Below are 20,189 nucleotides of genomic sequence, written 5' to 3' on the forward strand. Positions count from 1 at the left end.
AAATGTAATTTTATTTTATTTTTTTTCAGTGTTCCAGTATTCATTGTTTATGCACCACACCCAGTGCTCCATGCAGCATGTGTCCTCCTTAATACCCACCACCAGGCTCACCCATCCCCCCACCCTCCTCCCCTCCAAAACTCTGTTTTTCTCAGAGTCCACAGTCTCTCATGGTTCATCTCCCCCTCCAGTTTCCCCCAATTCACTTTTCCTATCCTTCTCCTAATGTCCTCCATGTTATTCCTTATGCTCCACAAGGAAGTGAAACCATATGATAATTACTCTCTCTGCTTGACTTATTTCGCTCAGCATAATCTCCAGTCCTGTCCATGTTGATAAAGAGTTGGGTATTCATCCTTTCTGATGAAGGCATAGCCGAGATGCCCTTCAACAGACAAATGGTTAAATAAATAAAACTTTTTTAAAAAGTGTAGAAGCAGTTTTTTGTTATTCCCTATATAGTGAATTAGAGCAATGGTATTTTCTAGATTTGTCTCATCCCTGATAGAAGGCAGAAGGCTCTCTACATGTTATGTAAAATTAATGGAATACAAGTAGGGCAGGTTCAAGCAAGGTAAGATGTATAATCATTGGTGGGATGGGGAAATGGTCTTTGAATTATTCCTAAAATTGTCTCTGTCACTCTTCTTTTTTTTGCTACCATTTGCGGTTTTCTTAGGTCACTGGACCTATTTGGGCTGGGGAGAGCAGCAGAGTACGTAAGATTGAATTCCTTATAATTTTCTTGATTTTACCCTTTAACATATTCCCTCTGAACTGTGAAGCTGGATATTCATGCATACAAGCAAATATAATTTCACTCCCTTCTCCTCCCCTACTTAAAGGACCATTACTTGCAGTGGAATGTTATATCCTTTCATGCTGGATTTTTTGAAGACCGTGTGCATGTGTGAGTGTATGTTTGCGTGTGCGTGTGTGTGAGAGAGAGAGAGAGAGAAATTTCAAACCAAAGTCCCAGTTATAATCTTGGCAGTATCTAGATTTTTCCTTCCCAGAGATAAGTACTATCATCAGCACTAGTGTGGGAAACTCTCTCCTTTGGTCTCTTGGCTAAGGAGTGCAGTGACTAGAAGAAGTTTCCTTCTGAAAGTGTATTTTTTGTGAGCAAGAAACTGAGAACATGGTTTGACTTTCCTTCAAGCAGCGCAGTTAGGCTGGAGGCCATCTTCATTCTAGAGCTTTGAGAGTGGACAGTCAGTTCTTTTCAGCAAGATACACAGCCTTAGTCTGTCATTACTGGCTATATTACCCATCTTACAGGGGGTTTGGTTGAGTACCAGTGATTAGGTATCCAGCATATGCTAAGAGGGGCCAAATTTTGTTCTGCCACTGAAATTTCTTATGACTATGTACTTTCTGTGATTCCTTAGTGTTTCCACTGGGAACTGCTCTAAGGCAGCCTAAGAAAGCTGAGATAATTAAAGATTTTCAAAGAAAAAAGTAACTAAGCCATGAAAAAAAATGGTTTGAATTCTCTTTCCTTTTTTCTCAGGCTGATAAAGTTCTCCCTGTATTCTGGATTTAAAGACAGGATTTCAATCCAGGACCAGAAATCCTCATTGTTTAGTATTTCATTCAGTATTGTTTGAGTGCCTGCTCTGTACCTGGGGGCCCATTTTTGCCCCAGATTAGATTACTTTTCCCAGGTTTATTTTCTGTCATTCCCTTCCATGTCCTTTTATGTACCTTCCAGATGAGCTACAAAGTGTTTCTCAAAAATATATATGGCCTTTCTCACTGTTGGGCTTTTACTCATGCCATTGTTTTTATCCTGATTCTAGAAGGTATTTCCCCTTCCCCTCTGAACTTAACCTGTTGAAAACCTACCAGTCTTTCAAAGTTGTCTCCTCCATAAAGCTTTTTCTGCTCACCCTAATAGGAAGTGACCTTACCTTCAACTCATATAACATTTGGCGTGTACTGTTCTCATGATAGTTACTTCCTTGTTTTTGTATCCATATTTTCTCTCTCCTTTTAGACTGATTGTGTACTCTGAATCTTCTGTGTTGTTTAACCTTGTACTTAAAGGCACTCAGTTAATACTTGAATTAGTTAATTTTCCCAGCCTTTTAGTTTTCAAGGGCTTTTCAATTTTTGCCCTCAACCTAGCCCACAAGTCCTTCTTAGGCTGAGTAACCAAACCTGCACTCAGGTTCTTTTTCTCAGTAAAGCCAGCTGCAGTGGTATTGTGGAGTAGAGTAGAGCCAGTAAGAGATTGTCACTGCCACACTGAAAGCACAATTCTTTCATTCAAAACTTTTTCTTTTTTTTTAAAAGATTTTATTTATTTATTTATTTGACAGAGATCACAAGTAGGCAGAGAGGCAGGCAGGGGGCGGGGCGGGGGGAGCAGTTTCCCTGCCGAGCAGAGAGCCCAATGCGCGGCTGGATCCCAGGACCTGAACCAAGGCAGAGGCTTTAACCTACTGAGCCACCCAGATGCCCCTCAAACGTTTTTCTTAATATCCCTTCTTAGTCTGTAATCAGCCTTTGTGGTTCCAGGAGGTTTTCTTTCTAGGGAGATCAGGGATGGTTTCAGGGGAGAAAAATCTGGTCTTTGCCCTCATCTGCCTTTTTTCTGTTTCTCTTCTTTGTCTCACCTCACTTCTTTGTATTTCCTTTTTCCTGTACCCTCCTACTTTTCTTTTTTTTTTTTTTTAAGATTTTATTTATTTATTTGTCAGAGAGAGAAAGAACACAAGCAAGCAGAGGCAGAGAGAGAAGCAGTCTCCCTGCCGAGCAAGGAGCCCCATGCAGGACTTGATCCCAGGACTCGGGGATCACGACCGGAGCCAAAGGCAGCTGCTGAACTGACTGAGCCACCCAGGCATCCCCTCTCCTACTTTTCATATTCTCTTCTACTCCTAACCTATTCTTTCCATGAACACCTTGTTTTTTTTATATTTGCCCTCTATTTTTTAGTATAGAAATGTCAGCTTTTAGGAAAGTTTGGGAGTATTCTTCCCCTTAGCCTAGCAAAATAAATAAGCAGAGCATTAATTAGGAGTAATAGGTCAGACACAGTGAAAAACCGAGGGTCTGTCCAACATAGTTTCTGGCTCTGGATCGTGGGCTCCTAACTCTGGCTGAGCTACTCTCTCCTGGCCTTATAATGAGTGGGATTGTCCATCGCTGCTCCTTCTTTGGTTTTCTGGGTTATATGTTGATACTTTTGTGGTGTTTAAGTAGACTTTTGGTTTTGTCTCCCTTGTTGCATCTGCTGTCTCATCTGTATGCATGAAAAATCCATCTTACTTCTTCCACTGACTCCTTCTGTGGGTTCAGAAAGAATTAAGTCTGAAAGACATATTGGTTTTTGTCCGTTGATCCTTTCTTTCTAGTGTTCAGAATGACAAATGCATCAAGATAGAAACCAATGCCCCTGAAGTCTTATTTTTTTTTCCTAATATGTGTTGAGAGTGCTTTCTGAGCAGAATGCTTTGCATCCCCTAATTTTTGACTAGTACCCTTCCTGACCACTTGAAGGTTAGCCTCTTCCTTTTTTTTTTTTTTAATATACTCTTATGTATCTTTAAGATTTTATTTATTTATTTCAGAGAGTGAGAGAGCCCAAGCAAAGGGAGGAGCAAGGGAGAAGATGACTCCCTGCTGGGCAGGGAGCCTGATGCAGGGCTTGATCCCAGGACCTGGGATCATGACCTGAGCCAAAGGAAGACTCTTAACTGACTGAGCCACCCAGGAACCCCTAGCCTCTTTCTCATACTGATTTTTTTTTCTCCTGAGGTTCTGGTTACTCTCCTTGTTTTATGTTCACATGTTGCCTTAAACTCAAAAGGGAAAATTTCATGAGATCTTCTGCCCGTACTCCTTCTGTATCCATGGTGTTGTCTGGAATCTGGTGTTCAAATATTCTTTGTTGTTTGTAAAACCCACATGTTTGCGCCCTCTTGTCTCTTTTAGTGGAATTATTATCTACCAGGTAGTCTGATGTGCAAGCCAAGGTGTCATGTCGTTGTTACCTTCCATTTGTCCCCACATTTTATCATTTGTCTGGATTTCTTTTTCTAGTTCGTCAGTTCTTTTACATTTCCATGGCATGGATGCAGGTTCTTATCCCCTGCTTGAGTGATTGTGAAGGCCCAATCTTACAGTCTTCAGAAAGCTCTTACTGCCTACATAACTATCAAGAATTTTTTTAAAAATTGCTAATATGAGTAGTTCATCATCTGCTAAAAGTATCTCCATTTTGGGATAATGAATGTTCCTTTTCCTCACTGTGCCAAATAGGAAATTGGCAAGACAGGACTTCTGGGACCTTCTTAATTATACATATATGGAGTTGGTGTCAGAAATGGCTTCTCTATAAAATAAACCATGAAGCACTATTAGGTTGAGCTCCCTTTCCAAGTACTGTGTTAAATATTTTTATTTGTGTTTGTAGCAGGATTTGTAACTGTAGTCATTTTAGTTAACATCAAGAATAAAACTATCCAGTCAGGTGCTGGCCTGAAGAACAGAAATAATTCTATGAAATTATAGTCACTGTTGTTAGATAAACTTGGCTGGATTGTCAGCAAGATCCCATTGATAGTGCTTATGTTTTCCTTTTCTTCTTTAGCCCCAGATTTTGGGTGGAAATGCTGAGCCCCAGGGTGGAGGTACTTGATAGTAATTGTTAGAAAAACCTGTTGTTGCAGCCAGACAGTAAGACTATTTTGGGGGGCCTGGCTGGCTCTGGCAGTGGAACTTGTGACTCTTGATCTTGGGGTCATGAGTTCCAGCCCACAATGGGTTTAGAGCTTACTTAAAAATACAAATAAAATAAAGTTTGGCATAGTACGTAAAAAACTGCTACTATTCTTAGTTGTATCTAGAACTTTTGGTTCTTTAGAACCTTGGGTTTATCCTTCCTGATTATTTCACCACCTTCTGGTGTTGGACCTGCTTACTGGGTTCAGCTATGTATTTTTTTAAGTCTAAAAACAGCAGGTGAACTCTAAATGAAAATTTCTCTTCTGCCCGTTTTGATAACAATAGAGGAATAGAATCTATGACATTTAAAAGTTGATTTTCACTAGAGTTATGATAGCTAGAGAATCAGAATTCCAGAGAGTTCTGTATTGGGAAAATACAATTTGGAACTTATCTGAGAATCAACACTAAAATGAAAGCAAGGATCTTGTCTTATTTAATAAGGAAAGAAACTTAGGAGTTTTAACCGAAACAGTTCTGCACATGGGTTTGCGGTCACTTGGCTCACATGCAGCTCAGCTTGCTCTTGTTCTCAAGGTCTAGGCTTGTGGCTACTTAAGTGAGAAGCAGAAAAAATTCTAAAAAGCTAATAAAGCTGGGATGCTTTGATTGACTGTGCTTATTCTACAGCTTTTGAAGATCCTGATAGTGCTGTTGATGACCGAGATAGTGACTATCGCAGCGAGACCAGCAATAGCATCCCACCTCCTTACCATACGACTTCCCAGCCCAACGCTTCTGTGCATCAGTTCCCCGTGCCAGTGCGATTGCCACAACAGCTGCTACTTCAGGGCAATTCCCGGGATTCCTACAATGACTCTATGCAAAGTTACGATCTTGATTATCCAGAGCGGCGAGCCCTCAGGTGGGTATTGGAAACAAAGCACTTCTCTCCCTGGAATGTAGTTTCCAAGATGCAACTGACAGTATTTGGATGCTTTAACCTGAGGTGGTAGTGGGAGTATAACAGAATGACAGACCAAGCCACAGCCATTTTGTATAGATTCTCAGTCTTCTTTTTTGTCTTCTGTACATTCACATTTAGACATTTCTGTCATTACTATTCTCTTTATGATCAGTGATTCTCAACTGGTGAGAGCAGCCTAACTTGGGGTGGATGACTGAAAAAAATCAACTCATGTCTCTGCCCAGCCTGGTGATTCTGATACACTCTTCACCACGATTAAAGAAAGAAAATCACAGATGTTAAATGTTTGGATAATCCTTCCTACCTAAATGTTTCCCTGGGAACTTCAGATGATCTCTTAATAGCAGATTCAGTACTTATGCTGGAACTTTAAAAAAATTTTAAATATATAAAACATTGACATGGTTAAAAAAAATGTTAAGGTACAATACAGATGCAGTGAAGAATCTCCCACCCGTACCTGTCCTCCTCTATTCTGTCCCCTTCCTATCTCCTAGCTCTCATACCACCCTTATTTGTTTCTTATGTACCCTTCCATACACTACTATCACATAATTTAGGAGTATAAAACCAAACATATGCATATATGCTCCCCCTTCTTCCCCCACTTTAAAAAATAATTCAGACAAAATTTGGGAAAATACTACATTAACACCTGTATTCATGTTGCCTAGATTCATCAATTGTGTTAACATTCTGGCACATTTACTTTTATTTCATTCTCTCTTAGATTGTGTCGTTATTCTATTTCCCCAACTTTTTACCCATTAATTTAGCATCCATTGATGATCCTTGCTTGAATCAATTATTGGTTGGAGGTTAATATTTTAAAAACCATTCCAGTTTAGCTCATACTTTTGGTTGCTAAAATTCACCATACCATAACATATTTCTTTTTGCTCATTTTACCAAACTGGTGAATATTTATCCTGACCCTCAGATGGTTGCCTACCTGCTAGACAACATCCTATCTCAGTTTACTATCACCTCTGAAAATATTTTCAGTGAATTTTTTCATATATCAACCATCACATAGAATTTTTACTCTTTATAATCTGATTCTAAAAAAGAAACATGCCAGGAATCCTACTGTAGTTGGTCTTTACTTCTTGCTGGTTTATTAGCTGAATATTTGTATTTTTTACTTATTTGATTTTAGTTGTTTATATTATTCTACTTTAAGGAAAAAAAAATTGCTAAAAACCCACTACTTTTGACCCTCTTTTCCCCTCTGTATTTGTAAACCTCAGATGTGTAGGCCAGCAGTAATAGTGGCACATCAACCTAAATGACAACATACTCTTCCAAAGCACTGCATTTTACCCAATTATTACCCTATTGTTATTTTGTTTATTTCCTATTAATAATACTTAGAGGACTATTAGTGATACACTTTAGAGTGCCAAATTTTTGTTAAAATTTTTTAATTGATCCCATATAAATTTGATTTTACTCTATCAGTATATGAAATGAGGTTAAAGAGTGAATATTTTTTCATATCTAGCAGAGAAAAAAATTACGATTATTTATTTATTGATTTATTGATTGATTTATTTGGAAGAGAGCACGTGAGCAAGACAAGAGCATGAGGTTGGGAGGAGCAGATGGCGATGGAGAAGGAGACTCCGCACTGAGCGGGGAGCCTGAAACAGGGCTCAGTCCCAAGGTCCTGGGATCATAACCCGAGCTGAAGGCAGATGCTTAACCTACAGACTCACAGAGGCACCCCCAAAATTACATGATTTTTAAGTAACCTTAATACTGAGGAAACATGTCATTTGTTTCTATCTTTCTTAGAAAATAAAAGGATCATAAAAAGCTCATAGTAGCAAGTAGCTATGGTTATTACTATAGCCGTTCTTTTTTTGATGTGGAAAAACTGACTAAATTGCTTTAATACTGAGTTAAGAACATACAAATTTCTTTATCATGTATTTTCAGTCTGAATGGTTTTTATCATATTGACTTTTTATTTTAGTTTTCTCATTGAATATGCACTAAATTTTATACTTTGTTTCTTCCTTTTCCCTGTTTCTTCTCTTTTCTTTGCCTTATTCTTCCTCTGATTTTATCCCTTTACATCAGACAAGGTTTGCAGGCCCAAAATGACAAAATTAGGATTATTTCAGCTTTCTCTGATGTTGACTATGAAGAGCAAGAAAGTATATATGAGGAAATAGAGGGGAAAATACCACAAGAGTTTCTGGAAAGCAGTAACATAAACTTAAAGGAAGCAGAAGTAAAAGAAATTAGAACTCTTTCAAAAACTGATAAATGTTATAGCCAACAAGAACAACTGAAGTACAAGAATTGGAAAAAGATACCATTTCTGGGTCAAGAAACTGAATATTCTACTGCCTTTAATTCTGACCTTAAGTTTGAAACATCCGTGTTCTTCAGATATCCTCAGAAATATGATACAATAGATAGGAGAAAGAAAAACAAGCCCTTACACCATCATTTTGGAGACAGTGAAAGAAGACAGTATGGTGATAGATTAGGAGCTAACACTGACTTCCAAAGTACATATCCTAACACTGAAAATTGTAACATTTGCCACATTGAAAAGAAGAAACAAAATTACCCAATTTTGCACCCTTACAAAAATGGTTTTGTGGTTAAGAGTGGCATATGGACCACTAAGTTGCAAAATCATGATTATGATCTTTCTGGTTGTTTTAAGAATTGTGGGGAGTCATCTGGCTTAAACCAGCATGCCACTAATTTCACTCCATTAGATATTCTTGAAGATTCTACTAGTAGTACTTCTGATGAACTTCTGAGTTCTCCTCTTACTGATAAACAGGAAGGTTTACTGTCACCAACAAGTCATCCATCCAATATCCATCATATTAGAGACATACCTGAAGAATATCATGTAACAAGTCCAGTATTCTCATTACCCGAGGTAAATTGTGATGCAAACACACTTGGAGATCTGTCTGGGTGCCCCCTGGAAGAGATGACCCCTTCCTCTCTTGAGGAACCCAAGAAGGACAATGTTGATACAATGGGTGAGCTTCAGTGTTTGGTAGAAGCAGTGTCAGAATATTTAGCAGAGAAGGAAGAGGAGATTAATACATTTGGTTCCTTTTCAGAAACTAAAAAATCAGTGAAACACAACAGTACTGTTGATAATGGAGAACAGAAAATGCCTGGGGATCAAATACCACCTTCATCCATTGTCAAGAATGACAAGGACAAGGCTGTCTCTTTCCCTGAGCTGAATGGAGTGAAATGTGCTGTTGGTTCTTTGTTCAGTTCACTCACAGAAAAAGTGGGTTCGGGCACAAAGCATCTAACAACCTCTGTGGAAAAGCTGGCTTCTTTAGTTCCAGAGAAAACAGGAACTCTTAATCAAATAGAGACGGTTAATTCGGGATCTAAACCCAGAGCCAAGTCAGTATTGGGGAAGGATCTTTCCATGCAATTTCCATTATCCTCTCAAGCAATTGACAATAAGGATTTTGGCAGAAATGACAAAACTTCTGAAAATGAGCACACAGGTAGTAAAACTGGAAATTTAAGCTTTCAGGATGTAACAGAGACTATTGGAAGGGACTCCACTCCACAGAGTCAGAGTTCAGTTATAAAGTCTGTTTTTAGCATGCTAAATCCATTAAAGATCTTTTCAGAAAAGGATGAAGCCAAAAAAGATGATGACCAGAACAAGCCAACAAGAAAGGAAAACTTTGTTGGGTGTGGATCAGAGTCAAATCAAAGGGAAAACACTCCTGGCAATAACAGTAGTATCATCACTTTAGATAAGAATGAGGGAAAAACTGCAAGCTCAACCCAAATGTCCTCAAGTGAGGATTTGTCGTTGTCTTCCCAAGTGGCCAATGAGCCTTCAAACTTAGGCAGTTCTGCAAATAAAAAAGATGATATTGAAAGTCTTTTGGAAAGAAAACCCTGTACAGATTTGTCTCTGTTACCAAATCAATCAAAAATATGTGCTAAAGACACTCCAGGACAACCTTATGTAACTGGCAGTAGAATTGCAAATAAAGAGCCTTCTTCAAAGCCATTAGAGGGGGACAAAGTTACTAGTGATGATGATTTTCTCGAGCCACTCAGAAAATCATTTAGCCAGTTTTTGCTCACTTCACCTGAGACCTGTTCAAAGGAAACTTTATCAGACTCTATGAAAATTCACCAGTTGGAGGAGGGTGGATGGGAAAGGGACCCTAAGAAAGATGGACATTCTTTTTCCTTTAGTGGAAAACTACATGTTCCATTTTTCAGCGTTCTTAGTCATTCTGAAAAGCAGCAGGATTTAAGGGAGAAAGGAAGCATTTTTCCTTTGTTTAAATTTCCTTTCACTGACAACGGTATCACTGTCAGTGACCAGAGTTTTCCTGACTCAGCAGTAACCATTGATGAAGAGATCCAAAGAAACTGCCATGAAAATGCCAAACTTAGTTTAATAAAATCTAGTTCAGTTCCAAATATTTGTAATAATTTAGGGAAATTTGATGATACAGAAGCATTTAATAAAAATGACAAAATAAATTGTCCTGAAGATGACACACTTAATAAAATAAAGTCTAATTCAGTTCCAATTATTAATAATGATTTTCGGGAATTTGGGAATATAGAGAGATTAAATTCAAGTGACCATGCAGCAGTAGATAACTGTCAGATAGATACCTCAGCCGTCCTTGGAGTTGTGTCCAAAGAATATATTCCTTCAGATTCTTTAGAATTAAGTAAGACTCTTACACAAATGACATCTTTAACAGTATCAGACTGTTCATTAGCATCTACTTCTGTCATTTCAAAATCCACCGTGGTTAATGAAATTAATGAAGACAGACTTGTAGATAAAGCTTCCAAGAAAAGAACCCAAGGAGGCCTCCTTTCTGGTCTGTTTAACAGGTTTTCTTCTCTTGAAAATTTGTCTAGTCGACAAGAATTAAATTTGAAGAGTGATGATTCTCATCATAAGAATAATACCCCAGGCTTACTCTCAGGAATATTTAACCTGATATCCAATAACAGTGTGACTGATTGTAAACCAGATGAAGCAAAGTCCATGTCCTTAGGCAACATAAAAAGTTTGAATGAAAATAAACATTTATCCTTGGATGAGATCCCTGTTACTTCATGTGTGACTTTTGGAAATCAGAAGAACCATGTTGAAAAAGAAGAAATATGTGGATTCGTAAAAAGCTCTTTATCCTTACCTAAAGAAAACATACCATTATCTGATGCTTGGGTTGATAACAACCATTGCCCTTCTTCATGGAAGAACGAGCAAAAAGAAAAGAATTTCCCCTCTTCTGAGAACAGGGTATTTCACTGTGCTCCAAGCACTGAACAGGGCCTCTTAGAGAAATCCTTGCCTGAGAGGCTGACACCACACCATGTTCTTAAGGCGGAAATACATGAAAATTCAAATAAGTTAAATCTACCTATATTAAATACTAACATTCTTAATTTATCAAACCATTATCAGGCTTTTGAAGAGATTAATAATCCTTTCTGTTATGAATGGGACTCTGATATAAAAGATTTCTCCAAAAATTCCAGAAAACTTCAGCCAATTTATTATATGTTGAATCAAAATACATACCCATCAGGTGATGTTTTCTTGTGGCCTGACTCAGAAAATTCAGCAATAAATTTTTGCCAGAAGGATCAAAATGCAAATGTCTTGGAGGGGGAAACAAATCCAAACAGTGTCATTTGGCATGACTTACCGTATGAATCATTGGACCAGTTAGCATTTAATGAAGATAACTTATTAAGAAGGGACGTGTGGGCAGCATACTCATTATATGGAAATTCTTATTTTCCAGTTATTGAGACTAAGAATTCACTGGAAGAATTGCCCATTGACTTAAGTTGTTCTTCAGGTTATGAGAAGACTACATGTTCCATAGTTGATCAAGAATTATTAAGAATGGATGAAAATTTTATTTTTACAAGTGTTGGTTATGAATACCAGGAATGGTTATCATGTCTTCAAAGTGGAGTGTGGTGGCCATCAGAAGATGGAAATTATGGATATTATATGTTCCATGATGGTCAGTATATGTATTACGACCTCACTGATTCTACTGGGAAATATGCATATTTATTTATACCTGATTGTTCTTATCAAGAGTATTTGAATTATGGCTTACAGACAAATGATCTATCAAGTATTATGTTGGATGACAGCATTATTTCTGCCTGTAGTTTTAAGGAAGATGAATTATTCTGGTGTGTTGAAGAGGAACCAGTTGATGACCCTCTTGATTTATCTGTAGTTTTGCCAAGAAGTGAGGGACCAGTGTATCTAAATTTAGGAACCTTTTCACAAGTACTTGAAGAGTCAAGTTGTGGCCAAAAGGATCAACCATTAGATTTTTTTTGGCTATAATCTTCAGAAATTTAATGGAAATTTTGGATCTTTTGAAGAAAGGGTGTGTGGTTATGAAGACTTTGAATATATATTGGATCTCAGAAATCAGCCCCGAGCTTTTATAAATCATGACTTAAATAAAAACCATTTTATAGAAGGAAATAAGAACCAGTCTCTAGCAAAGGATTCATCAGTTTACCCTTCTAGTTTACATCGGGTTCAGTCTTCTGAGGAAGCTACCTCTTTGGTTCATCCTGAAAATATGACTTGCAGTCCACAGCAAACAGGAGAAATGTCATCATTGAATGAAGTGGCTTCATTATTTTCTGCTTTAGTTGGAAATACTTTGTATTTTGATGAGAATGAATCCTTAGAGTCTTTGGACATGAAGAAAACAGATCAGCAGTCAGACTTAGCAGAGCTCACAAATGATGGTCTTCGGTTGTTAATCTTGAATAAACGATTAGAGAGTAACTTCCAAGATGAAGAAAATCTTTTCAAGAAAGATTTAGAAAGACAAAAAGTATCCAACGTTCAGCAACCAGAATTTACTAAAACTATGAAGCAAGAATTCCCTTTAAGTGAAAGTTTTCATGAGAAAAAACAAAGTTTGTTAAAATCTGCCGCACAGGTAAGCCAAACAACTCCTCAGGCTAAATCACATATAGAAGATAATGAAATTATTACAGTTGACTCTATTTCAATTCCTCTTGAATCACAGTTTAGTAGGGATGAACCCAAGAACTGTGAGATTCCTCAGGACCAGTCTTCCAAAGAGTCTGAGAGAACATTATTTAAAAGTGCATTGAAACTCTTTGTTCGGGGAGAAGACTCTTCAGTAAGTACAGTATCAAATGGAAAACAGGCATCTGGATTTTTGAACCTCTTTAAAACCCAGGTGAAAAAAGAAGGACCACCAAATTTAGAAAAGAATGGTGATAAAAATAGAAAGATACCTTCTCAACAAAAGAATGAATCTCCTGGTGTTTCAAATTTTTTTGGTACCCTTGGGGATTTATTTAAAACCAATGCATCTTCTTTACAGACAAATGAAAATGTGTTTGTTTCTTCATTGGTTAATAAGGATGAAGTCAAATCAAGTCCTAATCCTGCACAGCCAATTTCTGCTATACCAGTTGCCTCTAAAAGGAAGGTTCAAGTTAGGAGTCTGAACAAGCAGATGACTATTGATGACAGTGGGCTAAAAGAACCATTGACTAGGGATATACAGGGTAATAATTTGACTGAAAAAGAGGTGCATTCCAGAGACCACCTAATCCAGCAATCACCAAATCAGTCTTTCTCAGCAAACTGTCTTGAAGAGTCTTCCAGAGATTCTTCAATAGAAACTAGTGATGTGTCTACAGTGACAGAAGTTTTAAGAAGCAACAAATTGTCTTTTGATATTCCAAGCCCAAGAAATTCAAAGGAACAAGATCATTTTTCTGACCAGCATTGGAGTTTTTCAACTCCCACAACTTCTCCATCTCAACCAGAGTTGCTCACCAGAAAGAGTATATTTTCTTTCCTGACTGGATCTGAAAAATCTGAGAACCGGGCCTCTGCTACTCCTCTGAGAACCAAATCTCAAGCAGAAGGGCTATTTACACTTCCTTCCTTTTTTTCCACTACTAACTCAAGCAACAAGAAGGATGCCTCTCATAATAACTCTTTTAGTTTCTTCAGCTTACCGTTTTTGGATGGAAAGCAGCAGACTCCTGGGGAAAAACACAGCCTTTCAACTGTTGCTCCAGTGACTTCCCAGCCCTGTAAGAAGTCAGGTGTTTTTGTAGACATGGGTGGCACAATGACCAGAGAAAGTTCCAGTAGCACTGGAGATAGCATAGTCCAGGAGGTAGTTCATGAAGAGCAAATGGCTCCTTGTGTTTCCACTAGCAACAGCATTGAGCTTACTTACCTTACAGATGAGCTCAAGGGAGAGAAGGACTATCAGAGAAAACTAGATCCTAGTAACGGACTAGGGACATCTTTAGCAGATTTCCAGATGAATCAGTTGCAGAATGACATTGTTCCTCATTCACCAGAATTTCAGGCACAGACGGAAACACTGCTCATTGGTCTAGAGAGTACTGGAATAGCTCCTTATGAAGAACCTTTCATACCAGAAGCTTTCTCTAGTGGCTCATTGGCACAGTCTTTTTTGCATGATAACCATTCAACTGAAAAGCTCAACAATTCAGACACTTGTACTAACCAAAATGAAAGATTTACTAGTGACCCCTTAAACTTGCCATTAGAAAAGGCCCCTGGTGAAGTCTTAACACAGATCTTGGAGCCAACCTCTCTCTCTGTGGAGCCAGGGTGTACAAGGCATCTCCAGAGCCCAGAGGTACATAAAGAGGAGGACAAATCAGTGTTGGGCTCTTCAGTAGAGGTGCTTTCAGGGTTTGTGACCAAAGTGAAATCTTTCTCCGGGTGCTTAATTGAACCTCCTAAAACTTTCTCTGGACTTTTCTCCCCTCCTAAACTGCCAAAGAAAAACTCCTTTTTCTCTTTTTCTTCTGGTGCATCATCTCAGTCCCTCAAAGGTGAATTACTTGGAATTTTTAAAAGTCCCAAACCAGAGGCATACAAACAAGAATCACCTATCTCAGCTACTGCATGGCCTCAAAATGGTTGTTGCAGAGATACTATAGGATCAGTACCTCCAGAAAATTTGTGGAGAGAAGTTTCCTCTCCACTCAATTCAGAAGCTACTCTCAGTGACTGCACAATGACTGCAGTTAGTGCAAAGTCAGACTCAGAGACTCTGATAGATGATACTAAGCTAACAACTGAAATGGAAAACAATAATATTCATGACAATATTCTAGAACCCCAAGATTCTGGAACAATTGGGGCTGCACCTTCTGTTTCAGAGGACGATACTGGGCAAGGAGTATTGTCTCTGAGTGATGAAGGAGACATGGGGTTGTTGCAGGGCACAGACACAGATGCATCATTGGAAGCAGAGCATATTCCATTGCCATCACATGTGGATTCAGATCCTACCTGTATTGCGAAAGAGCTTCCTCCTCTGGTTCAGCCATCTGTTCCCCTTGAGGCAAAGCCATCTCTGCAGTCTGACTCCACAAACCAATATTTCTTGGAACTACAGGCAGCCAGTTCACTGGAAACCAGTACTCCACTGTTGAGTGAGGCAAGTATTGGCCAGAGTGCCACACCAGAAACCCAGGGATACCTTTCCCACCCTGTGCTAGAGGAACCTGTGCTTTGTGCTAAAGAAAGTTGCGGGATACTTGATACCCAGAAAGATCTACCTGCAATCCCCCAGGAAACAGAGCAGCCAAGATCTCACTTTGAGATCCCAAACATGCCCAGTTGGCCAGAACTCCATTTCCCATCCTCTGCCACTGACTGTGGGAAACCACTGAGCTCTTTCTTTTCCCCATCTCCTTCCTCTGGCAACAGAGCAGTAGAGCCTGGTTTAATGGCCAGTTTTAAAAAGTTGTCAACTCTATTTGAGGGAGGTAGTGAGGAGAAAGGGAGCATTATGGCAAGTGATCTAAAACTAAGGTTTGGAAAGAAGCTAGATCTCTTATTCACATGGCCAAAAGAGAACAAAGGGGGCCCTGAACAAACGCCTGCAGAACCCTCTTCTCCAGCTCTGGTTATCAGCAGTGATCAAGACCTTAATGCTAGGGAGGCTGACAAAGCTTTAGAGTCTTCTCAAATGACTGAGGCTAGTGCTGAGCCAGCTGGTCAGCCCTCTGGGACCTCTGAGCAGCAGGAGACCAAGCCAAGTATATGTGCTCATGAGCTTTCAGGACCTGGGGAAATGGAAAACCAGCAAGAAGTCTCAGCATCAGGAGAACACTGGGGTTCTAATAGCAGCCTTTCTAGCTCCACTTGTCCTTCAGGCACTCATAAGGAAGAACACTGCACTGTCAATGAGCTACTTCACCAGCCAGAAACACAAAAGGAGGAGGTGTTGCCTGCTAGCACTGACTCTCTTTCAGACATACAGCAACCAGTTACTCTCCATGGCATCAAGGAACCAAAGACCGACAAAAGGCCTGTTGTCAATTTAAGCATCATAAATGACTTTAAGAAATTGACCATTTATGATGCAGTGACTTAGTGGTAGTTTAATGGTAGCCTGCTTTTTATTTTTCCTATGTCTTTCCTAGCATCTGAGCTTCATGTTAACTAGGGGTTAAGTAACAAGAAATAATGTAAGGGTCTTTTCATCCTCTCCCCTCTCTCTAGTGTCAGATGTAATTCATTTATTGGAAGAAGGAACTTGCTGCTAAAGGAAAGGCTGGACCCTGGGATTTACTCACTCTGGTTTTCTTTGTCTTGTGTAAAGTGGAATGGAGAATGGAGGTCAGGAAGAGGCAGCAAGTAGTAGTGTAGTATATATTAATTACAACCACATATGATAGGTTAGGAGGCTTCCTTGGGCCTTTAGCACTTTTATCTATACAAGCTGGAGAGAGATCTACTGTGCTTTGCTTTTTCAAGGCTTCTAAGATGCTTTCTCCAGTGGCAATGAGGTTATTAAGTAAAATGTAAGATACAGAGGTTGGGCTAATTTATATTCTATGTCCTATTCCACATGGATTTGCATAGCTTCTTCCAGTCTTTGCCTTTTTGTACCCTTAAGACTGGTGTCTGGTAAGTGCTTTGAGTAAAGTGTCACAGGAACTTAAGGCTGTCCTTTGCTGTAGTTCTTTATTCTGGAGCATTGTGCAGGGTCCACGTGGAAAAGATCCCGTTATTTCCCCTAAGAAGAAACACCGTATACAGTACAACTTAAGAATGCTGCCAGGACCTCTTTCCCAAAACCTGTCCAAAGGGGTTGATTTTAGAGATCGTGTGTGTGTGTGTGTGTGTGTGTGTGTGTGTGTACACACGTGTTAGGAACTGTTCATAACGGTGACCTGGTACCTGTCCTGGTGCCATGGGACAAAGGATCAGAAATTAGCCTGAAAATACCAGGTAATCAGGAGGTACCATAGGGAAAAATATCCCTGGGAAACAATAATGATTTATCTTCATTTAGTCAAGGGTAAACATAAGCCCTTCGTTAAAGGCTTGACTCTATGGCAAGGAAATTCTTCATCCTTTTGCATGGAAGCTTTTTAGCAGGATACCAGAGGTGAAAGGGTTCCCCTGATTTGGGATAGAACTATCCATATGAGCTGGGATAGGTCTTAAAGATCATCACCTAGAAGCTCTAGCTGGAGTAGGACTGACTGCCTTAAATTCAGTATATAGCTCAAGGGAGTAACTTGTGGATACTGCTCTTCTTTCTAATCATGATTCACTGCCACTTTCTCTGCTATAGGTGCTATCTCTCAGAGCAGGGGAACAAATTTCTTTTATGGGTATGGGAATTCAAGTGATTGAGTAAGGGTTGGGCTGGCCTCTCCTCAAGTATAGAAACATATTAGTGTGGTCCTGATGCAGATTCTGGAGTTGGCTTTTGTCCTATTTATGCCAAACGAGCCATATTCCAAGAGCAACTCAGTTACAGGTGGGCAAGTTTATCATTAGGACATTCCCTGTGCTGCCAGGGATATATTGTAACATTCATGTTGATGAGACCATTCCCCAGAGGAATTTTTTTTTTTTTTGTCATAGATTTCATCTCGCAATAGTGTCCATTACCTCATCATGTAGATAGTTGAGAGATAATTGAAGGAACATCTCCAATCTCCTTTGCTCATCCTAAGGAACAGACATTCACATTTATAATTACAGAGGAAGAAAAGGGCACATCAGTTTAGTAAATAATAGAAAAGGGGAGTAGAGCTCATCCATTTTACTTTATGGAAATTAGAGTACTTTAATCACAGCCACTGGACAAGATTCTTTAGAAGTCCAAATAAAGAATATTAGGTGTAAACAAGAGGCTACTTTTATATTTAGTAATTCTTAATAATTAAGGTTAAACTGCTACTTAAAAAATTACTTTGAGATAAAGTGTGCTTCAGCGTCTGCCACAGGTTGAGATTAAGTGCTGTTAGAGAACCCAGCATGTTGTATTGTTTTTCCTTTGTGCTTCTGCTCACTAGAAATTAGTTCTTCTAGACTGTGAAGTTTGGTTCTGTCTTCCTAGGAACCTAGTATTTGTGATTCTTGCCACTGAAAGAATCATTATTTCTGGATTTATCCATTACTTTTGTCCTGGTCTCTAGTTTGCATGTACAAACTCATCTGTCTTCCTCTCATTCTCACAGCCCCACCAGCAGTAGTAGGTACGGCTCCTCCTGTAATGTAAGTCAAGGAAGCTCTCAGTTGAGTGAACTAGACCAGTGTCACGAACAAGATGATGACCGTCGGGAGAGGGACTCAACTCATTCGTGCCACAGCTCTGGCAGCTTCTCCAGAGATGGCCAAGCAGGTTTTGGAGAACAAGAGAAAGCCTTGGAGGTAACAGGTGAAGAAGAGAAGGGGAGAGCATTTGAACCCAAGGAGAGGAAAGAAGATGCCTCAATCCATCCTCCCCCAGATCTGGTGCTACACAAAGACCACGTCCTAGGCCCCCAGGAGAGGTAGGTGATAGCTGCCTTGAGGAATTCACATGGTCTCCTTAGTACCTGCCTGTGGTATTTCAGGATGTAAGTGCTTTTCATTTGTTTCTGTACAGGTGGGTATGGCAGTGATTCAGGATACTGAGGTTTAGCTCTGCACTGCTTCCTTTGATTTTTCAGTATAATTCCCTAAATATTTTGAGGCTCTCAGAGGAACACTTGGGTTCTTTGTAGTTAGCTGCAGTGTACCAGGCCTTCTTAAATCTGCAGTTATTGCCCTACTAATTGACCTATATATGGGAGCCTCTGAGTCTGGAACTGATCCAAGCCCTACAACTTGCTTCATTAAAAAGACCTGCTTTGGATGAAATAGGCCTCCTAGCCTATTAATGTTTAAATTTCTTACGTGAACATTGTTTTGTTTTGTATTTTCCTGATTGAGAAAACTAGGACAGAGTTAAGAAAGAATTGGTCTAAGAGTCAGATCTAACTCACCCTTCTGCCCCAGGGTCTAGCAGTGTTTTAGAATTCATTGGTACCCATAAGAAGAAAAATTTTAAACTTGTGTTTCTAGCAGTCTTGTAATGAAGTTTAGTACTGTGTTTGAGTGTTATTGAGCTGAATTGGTCAGTAGATTTGTTGATAGTTTGGGGCAGAGTGTGATTTTTCAATCTTGGCACTATTGACATTTGGGACCAGGTAACTCTTTGTTATGAGGAGCTATTGTGGGCATTGTGGAATGTATGGTGGCATCTCTGGCCTCTGTACTACTTGCCAGTGGCAACTACCAGTTGTGACAACCAAAAATGTCTCCAGATGTTGTCATTGCCCATGCTGGGCAAAAGTGTCCCCAGTTGAAAACCACTGTGGTAGAGTGATAAGGGCTAGGGTGACTTGGATTCTCAGATTTCACGGTCTAAAAATAATGCCTCTCACCAAAAGGTCAGAGCAGTGAGTGCAGTTATAAGTGGTAAAAGTTTGAAGAATTGTTGGTATATCTACTCTGATGAGGGAGCAGGAGGCTGGCTGAGGACAAAGCAAAAGCTGGCATCTTGCACCCCCTCTCCATCCGCTCCCCTGGGTAATATGTGTGACATTCCTCAGGCACCTCTGGCTGCCCTAAAAGAAAAACAAATAGTTAACTTGCAGAGATCACAGTCCTGCAAGACAGGAATCTCCCTTGGTTTACCAATGTCCTAGAGATTTACAACAAAGAAGCTATCTAACAATAGCACAATTTCCAGAGGCAAATAACTCAGTTCCTCAAGCTCTAAATAAAGTTAAATTTCTTCTAAACCCAAATCTCACTAACAAGGACACTTGATAGGAGAAATGTGAAACTTTAGATCTCCAAGATAGTGTCGAGAATCATTCCCAAGCATATGGCCCACTGATATACATCTAAAGGGTCTCACAAGAAGATTTTTACTACTAGTAATGAATAACCTTTCTCCCAACAGTAGCTAGCCCCTCAAGGTCCTGGAGACCTTGCTTCCAAAATTCCTTAGAGACTAACATCACTCCCTTTGTCCTCACCTACCCAACTCCTGTGTATATAATCAGCCACTCCTCAGGATAATGGGGCAGCATCTCCGTCTGCCCACGGGTCCTGTTCCCGTGCTCTAATAAACCACCTTTTTGCACCAAAGACGTGTTAAGAATTCTTTCTTAGCCGTCC

General features: G+C 39.5%; 1 protein-coding gene across 7 annotated transcripts in view; it reads left to right on the forward strand.

Annotated features, from left to right (window-relative positions):
- UNC13B (unc-13 homolog B) overlaps positions 1-20,189 on the forward strand; it is a 219,410-nt gene that overhangs the window by 111,936 nt on the left and 87,285 nt on the right. For 4 of the 7 annotated variants that reach the window (XM_032860476.1, XM_032860478.1, XM_032860480.1 and 1 more), the window contains 3 exons: positions 680-715; positions 5,365-5,599; positions 18,218-18,532. In XM_032860476.1, the coding sequence (XP_032716367.1) occupies positions 680-715; positions 5,365-5,599; positions 18,218-18,532 (586 nt within the window). The remainder of the gene's footprint in view (positions 1-679; positions 716-5,364; positions 5,600-18,217; positions 18,533-20,189) is intronic. The other 3 variants (XM_032860477.1, XM_032860479.1, XM_032860481.1) reach the window with 1 other exon arrangement.

Source organism: Lontra canadensis, unplaced genomic scaffold, assembly GCF_010015895.1.
Source record: "Lontra canadensis isolate GAN:19392208 unplaced genomic scaffold, GSC_riverotter_1.0 scaffold19, whole genome shotgun sequence".
In the NCBI taxonomy this organism is placed as follows: domain Eukaryota; kingdom Metazoa; phylum Chordata; class Mammalia; order Carnivora; family Mustelidae; genus Lontra; species Lontra canadensis.